Raw genomic sequence first — 14,143 nt, forward strand, 5'->3', positions numbered from 1 at the left:
TACATAGCAGTTTGAGTCCACCCAATGATCTTGAGACTAACCAAACTTACTCTTTCTTGGAGAGGGTACCACTTGGCCGAGGAATCTCCGAACCGGAAGTAATCGAAGTTAATGGTGACCTCTCCCAGGAAGTCGTTGCGTCCGAAGCGGTCGTTGTGCCAGACCGTGACCCACAGGGTGCGATTCTCCAGCTCACTCTTAGATATCAGGTACTGTATAAACAACGAACACACATTAATTATGTACTTCATGTATAACATGTATTTCCAAAGGTAAGGTAGCAAGTACTGTTACAAAAATCACACACTAATTATTGTCATATGCCATAAGCTCAAAGTAAAAGTTCCAATCTACTGTAAATACTGGTATTTATAAGCCATGGTAGATGAAATATAGATAGTGAAGCATTATGTAGAGTGACAGTTGTGTTCCATTAGGTACTGAATAATATTAAAATTTTCTTTAACGCATGTTTTAGCAGTACATGCATGGTGACGAAAGTTTTGAATTGAGTCAACTATATCCCCTCTGCAGCAAGTTGCCTGAGGTGGTAATTAATGTAGTGGTTTGTAGCCTCACCCTGAGTGTCTGCTCAAACACAGGATTGAGGGTGTTCTTGATGATCCGAGTCTTCCTCTTGCCACTTCGCGTTTTGTCCGGAAGAAGGTAAGTTTTGACGTACCTGGTGAGAAATTGGACATCTACATGTATTAACATGTACCAAATAAATTTGAGATAATAACATTGATTTCATAAATTGTATAAATTATCATGGTTTCGTTCTATCTGATTAAAATCAGATCTTTGTAACGCTCCGAAATTCTGATAGTCGCTGAACAAAGTAGCGACATCAGAATTTGTCGGAGCAGATCAAAGATCTGATTTTAATCAGATTGAGTTTCGTTCAATAAAGTATGACACAGACATTCAAAAACTGACAGTTTCATTCGAATATGAAAATCCATCTTTATACCCAACAATGACATTTCTGTTTTCATAAAAACTTCAGAAAACTTAAGGTTTTCAGTTAAAAAAGTAACATTAAGTTCCTATTTTCCCCCAAACTATTCTGATGAGTTGGTACATTTTGCATTTACTGGTACCGGTACACGACAGCATTTTTTCCTTTTTGAGGTACATTATTTAAGTATCAATTAGACAAATTATATGCATCAGAAACAATGCTGCTCCCAATCAACAGTGTGTTGACAATAAACATACGGATCGGATCTGTTCCTCTTGGTGTCAGCCGGAGCTAATCCTTTACACTGCTTGATCTGGATCTCCAGAGTTCCAGTCCGGTAGTTATACTCCAGACCAAAACATATCTCCCCCGTCACTGGAATCTTCCCATAATCCACTTCACCTGCATTGCTATAGAAACTGAGTATACTTTCTCGGCTGTCCTGCAAGAAAAGAGAATTTTCCATCAATATTTTACTTCAATGAAATTATCTTCAGTAATTGATACAAAAGATTTCAAATTGATCTCCTTAAATTAAACTGAAGACTCTGCTTCTCTTCATTTTAATTTAAACAGGAAAATGTTGTTACTTCACAATTTGCAAAATTGCTGCTTAATCGAAAACAGCTATTCTATTTCTGAACTTCATTAATTACCTCCATACACCTTTATTTGTTAAATATGACAAAATTTTATGTTGTTCTAATAATGGTACATAAAAGTTTAATGAACATTTGACACTTTATGCAAGATAATAGAAATCAATTTTTACTGTAAATAGATGTCAAAACTTACAGCTATGGTGGAGAGCAGGTTTCCACGGCTACTGACACTGATGGAGCGATGGGAGGCCACCAGATCGTCAATATCTGTCTCCTCCGAGGAGCGCTGTAAAAATAGGTCAAATCATTACACATCTCAATAAAACCAGCCATGTCAATGACGTCATTTAATGACTTCATTATATCTCAATATCAATGAGGTTAAATCATTACACACCTCAATCATGTCAAATCATTAGACATCCAAATAAAACCAGCCATGCCAATGATGTCATGTAATAAGATACCTCAATATCAGCAAGGTCAAATCATTACACAACTCAATCATATCATTACACACCTCTATAAAACCAGTGAGGTCAAATCATTACACACCTCAATAAGATCAGATATAATAGATGAAATAATAAAGTACCTCAATGAAACCAGATACTTAACCTATATATGGGACAACCTTATTCTGCGATTTGATGGTGCCTAAATGGTTCACTTCGACTAATGATAATCTTATCATGCTTTAAAAGACTGGTTCACAGCAAGAAATATTTGTGAAGACAAAATTGCCAAGAACATTGCAAAAGAGTTAATTCACAGTAGGTCATATCATTACATACCTAAAATACTGAGCCATTCAAAATAATGAAACTTTAACAAGACAGAACAGCAGGCTTTATGCAGAAAAATTAAAATACTGAAGTATAAGTTTATAAAATCAAGTGTCAAGAATCAATTTAGAATTCTGATTCATGCTTATTAAATATATATCTTAATTGCAGATAATCATGAATAAGTATAGAGAGCTAGATTCATCTTGAAGATAAATAAATCACCTGACCCATGGTCAATGATAAACTTATTTTTGTGGTTCTAAATCTATCAAAAAATTAATACTGAAAGTTTCATTCATTACCCAAAGTTGAATATCTAATAAATACAATGTACAGTATGGTAGTTAGCTTACAGATTGTTCAATCTGATATTTAATAAGGAATTCTACAGTCCCTCTGCCATTGAGAACCAACAATCCTGACAGATCAGCAAACAGACATCATTAATTGATTAATTATCTGTGTGTATTTGACACATCCCAGAGGGAATCCTTCACTTAGTTGACACATTGCCACCCTCTGGATATCATCACTGCCAGTACAGCCATTGGCATAAGTTTTACAAACTTTTCATTATTGTACTGGCAACAAAGAATGTCGATTCTATTCTTGGTTGCATAGAGACTGAAACCATGAAACCCAATCCCCCATCCCCTTCCCCCTATTACTTACATCGGTGACAGTGGAGAGCGTGGAGGAAGGCACTGAAAGCTGGCTGACTGCGCTGTCCGTCCGGCGGTGCTCAGGCGTGTTCTCTGTGGAGGTACCACTCACGTGACCGCTGTCTTCTAGACTTCCCGACCCCTCAGAGCTAGCCCTTGGGGACAGGCGTGTAGGGACTCCCTCTAAAAACAACAGACAGGGTCAATATGAATAAACAATTTAATTTATATACCACAATATATGTATATATATACATACTGTAAATATCATAATATTATATAATTTCTTTTAATACTGACTGTTATGCTCTGTTATACAGTTATATCACAGTATTTCTACATGTTCAATACTTTTTGGTAGCACAAAATTAAGGACATTCTCTGAATCTTTATTCTACAGTGTACTATAAAACCAAAAGAATTGGATCAAAAATTTAGACATGATTGTCAATAATGGTCAAGACTAGTTCTTGAACAGAAACCACCTAATTTCTATATGCAGTGAGGTTGGAATAAATATTTCATATGTTTCTACTTGTAAATTAGCTAATATTGCTTGATGCTATTAGTATATGATGAAAGAGAACACATAAACCATTTTATGTACTCTAGCAACATCAAAATTATAATATATACCGCAAGAAAATCATCAATATTAATAAAAGTCACCAGTGTTGGTGGGATCTAATTCCCAGCGTGGTGCTTCATTGACAAAAACAGTCTGGCACGTTGGATATATATTTGTATTATAAAGCCATATGAACCAAAATAAGTGCATGATGGGAAAACTTGACCAGCTCAATATCAACATGTCACCGATATACCATGAACCCACAGGGTACATTAACTTAAATTAATATTTAGCTACCAGTGCAAAATGGCATGCATGCATGTTTTCTGATGTGCAGAGAAGAAGATAGTAATTAAAATTGCAATAACATTACTGATATGATCAGTCCACCTCCCAAAGTCTTTAGTTTACCAGAATGTGATCTACATCTAATTACTGAGTGCATGTTATCCTTGCCATAGATAATTTAATGAACAAATTGAATGCACTTTTAGTCTTGTAAGGAAACCTTTCACCATGTTAGTACAGGGAGACCTTACTTCATAAGAGATATGGTGTCTTAAGTATTCATTCTTTAGAATAAATATGCTGTCATATATTCAATCTAGGATCATGAAAAAAAGACCATAAAACTATCTTAACTTAGGCAAAGTTTATCAGCATCATTTCTAAAATCCACGTTCCAACATAAAATAATGTGTTTAAGCCTCGCAGAGAGCACGTGATTGGATTCCAATACATTACGCAAAGCATCATCTTAAAAATCAAATTGCCTGTTTTTGCAAACAAAGAGTGCTGTTTTATACATAATCTTTTTTAAAATAAATTTCAAAATATCATGTTAATTCTTTAAACTAACACAATGCAATGACATGAATCTAATACTAGCTCATTGGTAAAAAAAAAAACCCCAACAACCCCAAAATGATTAACAATCTACCAAGTGTTTAGTATAGATCTATGAGTAAATAATTTACTGTCATTTTTGCCTCAGAGAAAATGGAAAAAATCAATTTTACATAAAAGCTGTGGCTCAAAGACCTTGACTGTGATCTGACTTTTGATGATAGTTATCACTATGATATAGACAAGCTAAAAAAAATTCATCAACTATTTTTTTTCAAAATGAAGTGATGCAATGCCTTTTAAGGTCAGACGACACGTTCCTCGAGAATCTTTTTTGTATCTCCTCGTAATAAAGAGTTCCAATTAAAAATATTAATTTTATAATTACTTTAAAAATGATCAAATTTAACTTGAATTTGGTTATATGTGTACATGGTCGAGTGGTTAAAACCGTGGCCGCTCACTTCCAGAAGCGTATAGGTTCTAGAGGTCGTGAGTTCAAAGCCCCGCCCCGGCGGAGATATAGTTCTTATTTAGTGAATTTCTCTGCTATAGATGTATTTATTTTTATATCAGCAATTCAAGTGTATTTTCAAGAAGATTATATAGGAAATTGCATACTCTAGTATTTTGCAGAAATGCCTGGTAAGGTACCCTAATTTTTTGCAAGAAAGCTTGTCAAAGTAGTAGTAAACCATTAACAAATTCCTGGAAAAAGTTATCTAAAATTGAGGAACGTGTCGTCTGACCTTAAATCAAAGCTTGCTGCTACATTATCAATATGGTTAGACACTTTTGGGAGTTTGAAAGACAGAAATTGGATTTTTTAATGGAGACAGGGTTTTAGTTTATAATCATGGTTAAAATAAAGCCCCATTGTTAGTTATGTTCATGCTGCATGTATGTGCTCAAGATAGGCTTTGAATTAATTTCAGATTATCTAAGCAATGTTTGCCTGAAAATTAATTAAAAACAAAAAGGTTAAAAAATGAATAAATCTTACATTAAAAAAAAATCTATAAGCTATGATAAACACTAATCAATATAACTTTAATAATGTTATTAATAGAAGCTTTGCAAAGATCATCTCAAAATACCTGACATAAAAATCTGAACTGACATTTATCATGAATTTTAAAGGCTTGAGCAAAGAGGGTACTAGTTGAACAAGAGGTGCGAACACTAAAAGAAGGATACCTGAGTGTCCCTCTAGCTGAAGAACAGGGACAGTAGGAGCAGTGGTGGGGTAAGAGTCAGCGGCAGACTGACCACCCTCTGATAGAGGCAGGGAGAGAGGGGCAGGGACAGGGGCCGGGTCCACCCCCTCAAGGACCTTCCTCCCCAGCCAGTCGTGGACAAGAGGAGGATCGGGAATCTCTGGGACAGTGTCCTCCATTACCACCCCTTCCACATCCGTCTGCAACCATTCCTGAACCAGCTGCTTGCTTTTGTCTCGCTTCCTGACTTTCTCTGTCTGACTGTCAGGAGAAGAGTCCTGCATGCTGAGGTCTTCGCTGTTGCACTGACTCTGAATGATCTGCTGGAGCAGATGATCTTCGCTTGCTTGGGAGCTTTCCTCATCCAGACAAATGTCGGCATCCAGAGACGACACAAGCTCCTCTGTGCTGTGTATGGACTTGTCAGCTGGAGATTCTGCGGTTTCCAAAGTCATCATTGCAATCTTACTGGATGCCAGCAGCATCTTGCTAAGGCTGCTCTCCATCTCATAATCAACTCCTTTCATTTCTTTACACTGATCATTAGATTTTCCTAAATTATCCCTTGGACTTTTATATTCATCTTTTAAAAACCCTACTTTTTCAGATTCATTCAAGGTTTCTCCAATAGGGTCTGTAGAAGAATGATCCTCCAAACATGAATCTAATGTTATTTTATCACTGTCCTCTTCCATCTCAAGTTTAGTCTTAAGTTCATTAACAGTTATGTTTTCATCTATTCCTTCAGAATCATCCACTATTACATTCTCAGGTTCTATACTGTCTGGTTTGTGAAGATACAGTTCCTGTACATTCTTTTCTACACATAGCTCAACTGTACCCTCAGTTAACATAGAACTATCATCTTCCTCCTGAATGTCCTGTAAGTGCATTTCTCTGCCATCTTCCATGTCTTCATTACTCTGATCACTGCTGTCTATCTCCTCATGGATGACACTTAGAGCATCAGATTCTGTGCTCACAGATTCAGTAGACGTGGCAAATGTCTTTCGAAGGAATGCTCTATTCTGAGCATAGGTTTGTTTCTGAGGTTGCTCCTGGGCTCCAAACACTTGATGGAACTCATCCTTCAGACTGCTATCTTCAAACCTCCATAGAAGTGATGGATTTGCAGTTTCATTTTGCTTTTGTAGAACAGTTTCACAACTCTCAGGCTTTACACCATTGCCTTCCTGTTCAACATAAACATCATCTGTGGAAAACTTGAATTCATGGTCATTTCCAAATTCCATCTGAAAGCTTCTTCTATTACCTTCCACTTTGTCGTCTTCCAGTGCATCTTCCACATTTTCTTTGATTTCTTCCAGCTCCTTGTTGCTGTCCACACTGGGTTGATGTGATTTTTTTCTTCTCGGTTTTGTAGGTTTAAGTTTCTTTTGACTTGTATCTAGATCAACCACAGCTTTGTTGAAGATTTCATCAAAGTCATCCTCACTCGGTGCCACATTGTCTGAGCTCTCATTTGTCCATACACTGTCATTCACAAAAGCAAAAGTGTAAGTCTGGGCCTTGGTCTCAATCTTGCTTCCAGATAAAGGTGTTAAAGGCGACAGATTGAAACTTTCTACAGATTCAAACCGATTTTTTCTATCATCAATGGAAGACAATCTATGATTCTGAAACAATGAAGACTCCAGCAAAGAATCAAAGCTATCATGTTTTCCAGAATCATCTAGGCCATCATTTTCAACTTCCACCTCTTCAGCATTTTCTGTGTTGTCTTCATCATTTACACCATCATCAGAATATGCCATTTTATTTGACTCTCTCTGATCAGCTTCTATGACCCTAGATCTCTCTACCAGACCTTCAGGTGAAATCTTATTTCTCTCTGATGCAAGGTCTGTCTCCTGACTTGAGTCTGTAGAATCTGACTCCAGGTCTTCTGGATTAAACTGGATTAGCTTCTTGGACTTGGAATGACCATCAACCTGATCTTGTTTTATTTCACCAACCAATGAACCTGAGGACTTAATGTCCTTACATGGTGCAGTGGTCGTCTGGAGATTGGGCCCAGAGTCCTGGATGCCCATGCTGCATTTCTTTATGGTGGTCTTCTTTAGTTCCTGTTGCATGGATTCAACAGACCTTTTCTCTTTACCTTTACTAATGTCTCTGGCAGATTGATCCACTTTTTGTTTCTTTTTCAATCGAGGTGACTTCTTTCTACCTGCAGCATTTAAATCTGTTTTGGGCAACACCAACATGGATTTTGATGCTTCTGCCAAATCAGTGATATCATACACCTCTGGGTCCAACTGACAGTCCTTCTCAATGTCAAACAGAGACAGATCAGACGACACATTGGAGGGTACTTCACACACAGTTGTGTCTGAGAGGCTTACAAACCGCTGGTGATCATCAGCCCGTGGGGAGACGTTTGTGGGAGGTGGTTGGGGTGACTTTGGGGGAGGGGGGACAGTGTTAGAGCGGTCGGTGGGGGAGGTACTGCCCCACTGCTCCTCTCTCACCACACCTACACCAGAGTGACGGCACTCAGGAGGTGGACCTACGAAATGAAACGAAAACATGCACACAACAAAATGTCACAGAAACAAAACTGAAATGTTGGGACACTACATGTACTGGTTAAAGATATAAAATAATAAAGTCAGAAAAAAAGGTTGTCACATGCCATAAATCCTACAGATTCCGGTATCAGCCATTAAAATTCCACTGTATCAAACCTAAAGCTGTAAGGCTTTTATTAAAAGGATCAATATATCACGTTGACCTGATACAGGATTTGATATCTGACGTGTTTAGGGGTGAACATCTCATACTTATGGAAAATAACGTTATATTGTAAACGCTGTACGGGTGCAAACCAACAACTATGTGCCAATCGAAAATTGCCAAATTTGTTTAAACATTCAAGTTCACTAACATTAATTTTGACAAGAGCTCTTATATTCTGATTCTTCATGCTAATTCTAGATAACATAGGAAATGGGAATAAACATTACAATTACCTTTAACTTTAAAAGTCTTTAAAAGTATTATTAGTGTTTCCATAAGTCTTTGATGTCATCGATATGAGTAAATAATCATATTTAAGAATTAACATAAAAATACATTCACATGCATAATTTTTTTCTTTCCTAGCTCTAGCTGTCATATATACACAGTGTATTACTGAATGACTGTTATTTGACTAAGATAATTATAAATGAAATAACTTATTATTTGTTACATTGTATAAAAGAATAAAATAGTTACTGGTACATCGTATACAGGTAAAATAATCATAAAGAGGGACATAAACACCAAACAGTGAGGTAACACAGTGAATTAACAGACAACACACAAAGAAAACAGACTCACTTGATGTTCTTCCTTTCTCAGCAATTTTCTTTGACATCCGACGAAATCGTATCTTAGAAATTTCCTCCACAACATAGTCTTCAGCACCACTGCTACTTTCACGAATCTGAGAAGACTCCGTGCCACTGTAATCCGCAGCACTCATCCGAGATGTGGAATCCGTGTCGGATGATTCTCGACTGAGATGACTGTTGTGTCTTTTCACAGGTAATGGAGAATTTGCATGAGATGAAGGAATGCTATCAAAAGAATAAGGAGAAGGGGATCTCCCTGGCTGATACCTACGAGGGTCAACAAGTTTAGAATTGCCTGGGTGGTTTTGATTGGGAGAATTTGAGGGACTGCCCATTTTCATAGCCATTATCACTTCTGTAGCAGTTTGTTTCATATTACCCCTTGGAGATTTACTTTTCACAATTTCCTCAACTGAATTCACTTTCTCCTCTTTTTTATTCAGAGACAAGGTTGGCGAATTTGATTCATCTGAGTGTATATCCACTTTAATCTGGGTCTCTGTGCTGCTTTTTGAGAACGGAACTTCGTCAGACAACAGCGTCTGGTCGGAGTCATCCGAGAAATTCCTCTGAAGTTTTCTTTCACTTGGAACACGGTTTTTGCTGCTATTTAACACACCATTTGATGCCGTCACACTTTTACTTGCACTATCTACACTATCCACCTTCACTGAATCTTTTCGGAACACCTCCTGCTCCTTCTCTGTGTCTGTTGACACTGAAGATTCTGAATCAGATGCAGAGTCCTCATACTTCTGGGAGGTGACTCTCCTCACTGTGCTGTGAGACTTATTTGAAAGATCTTTGGCTTTAGGCACACGAAAGGCATCAAACAACTGGTTGAGTTTCCTTTGGTCCGACTCCTGAGGAAATTCCACCTTCTCCTTTTTATCCTTGGTTTCTGACTGCACACTCCCATTGGATACTGCCTTCCTGTTCTTGACTTCCTTCTTTGGGGAAGGGCTATCTAAGATTTCACTGTCACTACTTGTTCCTGCAAAGATTATAAAAAAGAAATGAACTTCAATAACTTGATTAGTGAATGATTACATGGTCAAAAATCCAACTGAACATGGATAAAACAGTGTTTAAAACAAACTTCATATATCCTTAAAAGTACGTAAATGTTGTGTAAAACAAGCAGCATCATTCTTTATACATAACAAGTGCCTCCCCCTTTCCTCTTAAAAAATTAAAATGTTCCCAATAATGTTCCCAATATCATTATTCAAAATATCTTCCCAAAACATATTTATGAACAAAATATAATCAAGTAAAAAGTGCAGAATCTGTATCATGTAACAAAATGTGATGCACAGTTCAGTATATGTCTAAATGTCAATGATACCATGTTGTACATGTTATATTCGAATTTTAAAATCACTAATTAGCTCCAGTAACAAGATGAACCGTGAGAGCCCTGTAGATACTAGTTATTGGTGCTTGTTTTGTTTAAAGAAGTGATTATATATGCCAACAAAACAGCTAGAACAATGACAGAAATTGGAGTTGAATTTCTGCAAGGGAATTTTGAAGATTACATGGTACATATTTATAAATATTTATAGATTACATTAAAAAATCTGAAAAGATATTTTCATTGTGATTCCTCTTTCTTTTACCCCCTTCGGACAAATCAATCTGCAATAAAACATACATGTTCCATCTCTAATTTTTCAAAAACAAGACATCTCTAATTTAATTGTCAAGAACAAGACAACAACAATCCCAATATTAAATGATATTTAGATACCAGTAAAATTAATTATTTTGTTAAATCAATGGTCCAATACTTCGATATTTCTTTCTCTGCAGCACACACCTACTGAGAGGGCAGGAAAGCGTAGAGCAGCCAGACAAAAGAGATAAATGTTGATGACAACTGCCAAACCAAAACCAATACTGGAACCAGCAGACAGACCATCTACTACATGTATTGTCAGGGGCCTCCAGCAATGCAAGGCCTGCGAGCTGATCAGAAACCTGACCACTGATCAATACAATGGAACCCAAAAAACCGTCCCAGGCTCACAACTGTAGGGTTCTAAACATGATGAATCTGTCAGTCAGCAATAATTAGTACAGGAATTCAATATATTGGATGGAAAGGGGTGCATTGAATGCAAAAATTGACTTTGTAATGAAGACATGCACAGAATATACACTGTTTCAATGTGTTAAATTTGGTACCAGTTGGACCTGACATATAGCAATAATACTATATCTACTTGCTCAACAAGGTATAGGGCACTTCCATATTGTATCAACTTTCTTTTGAAATAAACGATGAAATTAACTTTTTTTAACACACCTATCATTTCACAATTTTGTTGTCTAACAGTGTACAGTAAAACACGGTTATAGCGAACACGCTTATAATGAATTGACGCTTACAGCGAAGTGAATTTCATTCCCCAAGTCTCTATTTCATGTCTTAAACTTGACGGATATAACGAATTACGCTTATAACGAAGTTAAATTGGCCGTCCCTGGGACTTCGTTATAACCATGTTTTACTGTATAGCGCAATAGGATAATGCATCAGCTACTGATCTGAAAGTTGTGAGTTCGAGATTCACCAAGACTTTTACATATTTTAACCTTGAAGTTCATGAGAGTTTTTTAAAATGCATTTACTGGTCAAATATTTTAAGGGTTAAAAGTTTTAGTTACTAATAAAGAAAGATATTAGAGAAAGCTTGATGATTTTTTATGCCATTCTTCAAATGACACTGTCATATGCGACAGATTTTTAAGTGTCATGGAACACAAGAAAATATCAACTTTCAGATAAACAGAATTAGATCAATAATGAAATACTGGTACTGAATCAATGCTAAACAATGCTAATATGTAATGTTTTCTTATTTAACAATCTTCCTTAAAATAACCAAAGCCTGCCATCAGAGCTATTTTGACATCAGACTCTTCTTATTACACTGTAACACTATGAAGTGGATAGGTTTACCTTGCTCCGGCTCCCCGCCCTGTGTGACATGAGGATGTCTGAATTGTCTGAAACAGCACAGAATTCTCGGAAAACACAAGTTTTGGGCATTTAGCATGCCTCGTCTCCTAACACATCCAAGCTGATCAATTCAGTAATGAAAAACAGCCATTCACGCATGTTTTTACATACACTTGATCGAAGATATGGAAAAAAAAATATCCACCCAACTGAAATGCAATCATATCAATTGCACTAGAACATCCATTTCACTCATTTCAAAAGGCATATTATTTCCATCAATTCTTTTCCAACATATTATTCCAAACTAAATTTCTTGGAAAATCATTAAAAAGCATATTTCCTCTTCATTAGTCAACGGACTCGACACAGTCCTTAACATCTATCAATAATTCCCATCCTTAAGTTTTGATCACACTTTAGAAAATTGCTAACCATCAGCTTGGTACAGTGATCAAATGCTAGCTTTGAACACCAATAAAGTCAGTCATTGTCACTTGAAAGGTGTACCAATTCCCAGTAGCTGACTACATATTGTAATATATCATCACACTCAAAACAAAACATCCCACCACATATTACAAGATATTTGAGGGGGATGAGACAGTCCTCAAACTAAACAAGTGAGGCGGGTTATTGTTTGTCAACAAGATTCATAGTAACAGGAATGAAACATTCAACTATCCATACACTGCACGATCAAGACTCCTTATTCATCCACTGATGAACACAATGAATAAAAAATAAGCATGTCAACCAGATTCTCTTCAAAACAAACAGCAGAGCTGCAGTTCATGCATAAAATGTCTATCTGTATTCTAATTCTACTGGATGCATGACCTTCCCAGTGGAGCAAACCCACATAGACTATAGGCTTGTAACTAGGTCTGGATTAATGATACGTCCGGTTTTGACTGATTTTTCATTTGTTGTGGCTTCTAGTCTCATTCTCTTTGGTGGGGGGAGGTAGCTTGTCATACACAGTTAGTATAGAGTAAAATAAGGGCTGAGCATTTACCATATATAGTAGCTCTGACAATTTCATCATAGCAGTTGGTTTGATCTCCAAAATTTCAATGTATTAGCCCACTCAGCAACTATATACAAGAGCTTAAGCATATTCATTTCAAAGAACATGTCTGATAGTAAGAGCATATTAAATCATCCATATGAAACATGTTACTTCAAAAGTTGATTACAAGGAGCATAACCTTGACTTTCCATCCCCTGAAATTGATGATTTTCTGTATTGTATTGAAAGGCTAAATTTCCTTGGATGTCACATAAAAGTAATGTCTGCTGAACATAAGCATAAAACTTTTGCTATCTTTGTACAGACAATAGCAGCTACTTACTGATAGATCAATACCCTACATATCGATGCCCTTGTAAGTCTTTTACATCAGATTTCAATCAGAGGATAGTCTATCATCTGATCGAAATTCGATGTGGAGACTTCACAGGGGCATTAGGAAAAGAGTAAAAACAGTAATTTATTATCTAAAAGATGTCTGTAATTAACTCTCTTACATCTGGAGACCACTTTTGCCAACAGAACATAATTAAAACACTCATCTTTCTTCAGTAAATATGGTTCTTCCTTCCCCTTGTTATTAGCGGCCTCTGTACCATATTATGGTTTTCTAACCTTGAACTGTTGAATCAGTAATGCCTTTATTTTCCAAACAAGGTTTCAAGACCATACATAGTTTAACTGTGAACCTTGACCTTTGACCTTCATGATAAATTGGCTAAGGTACACCTTGTAAAATCATCCTATAGTACAGAATAGTATAGAAGCCTGTCTTAGAGAGAGAGAGAGAGAGAGAGAGAGAGAGAGAGAGAGAGAGAGAGAGAGAGAGAGAGAGAGAGAGAGAGAGAGTCTGTCTATATCTAATTTGTATGAAAATTGCTTTGAATATATATTCAATTTAGGAATCCATGTAGAAACAAAAACAACTGTATTGACAGATAAACTTTTCACCACACACCAAACTTGGCAAAGACAGAGCCCACTCTGGGAGGGAAACATCTGAAATGCTGTAAAATCTTCACTGTTTAGAACCCTCCCTCAGGTCTCCTAACCAAATAACAAATGCTTTACTTTTGGCCAATGGTGTCAAGTTTCATTGATTGAGACTAGCAGCAAACACAATTTTAGTAGAC

General features: G+C 36.6%; 2 protein-coding genes across 7 annotated transcripts in view; one reads left to right on the forward strand and one right to left on the reverse strand.

The window, feature by feature from the left end:
* The window catches only part of LOC128183824 (cold shock domain-containing protein E1-like), a 44,548-nt gene that overhangs the window by 29,423 nt on the left and 982 nt on the right, over positions 1-14,143 (forward strand). The window lies entirely within an intron of this gene.
* Positions 1-14,143, reverse strand: part of LOC128183821 (uncharacterized) — a 32,146-nt gene that overhangs the window by 4,646 nt on the left and 13,357 nt on the right. For 5 of the 6 annotated variants that reach the window (XM_052852975.1, XM_052852974.1, XM_052852979.1 and 2 more), the window contains 7 exons: positions 8,996-10,003; positions 5,631-8,180; positions 3,027-3,199; positions 1,760-1,852; positions 1,222-1,406; positions 580-682; positions 51-212 (listed from right to left, as the gene is read on the reverse strand). In XM_052852975.1, coding sequence (XP_052708935.1) covers positions 51-212; positions 580-682; positions 1,222-1,406; positions 1,760-1,852; positions 3,027-3,199; positions 5,631-8,180; positions 8,996-10,003 — 4,274 coding nt within the window. Of the gene's footprint in view, positions 1-50; positions 213-579; positions 683-1,221; positions 1,407-1,759; positions 1,853-3,026; positions 3,200-5,630; positions 8,181-8,995; positions 10,004-11,977; positions 13,795-14,143 lie in introns of those variants that run through there. The other variant, XM_052852976.1, reaches the window with a different exon arrangement.

The sequence above is a fragment of the Crassostrea angulata genome, chromosome 5 (assembly GCF_025612915.1).
Source record: "Crassostrea angulata isolate pt1a10 chromosome 5, ASM2561291v2, whole genome shotgun sequence".
NCBI classification, from domain to species: Eukaryota; Metazoa; Mollusca; class Bivalvia; order Ostreida; family Ostreidae; genus Magallana; species Magallana angulata.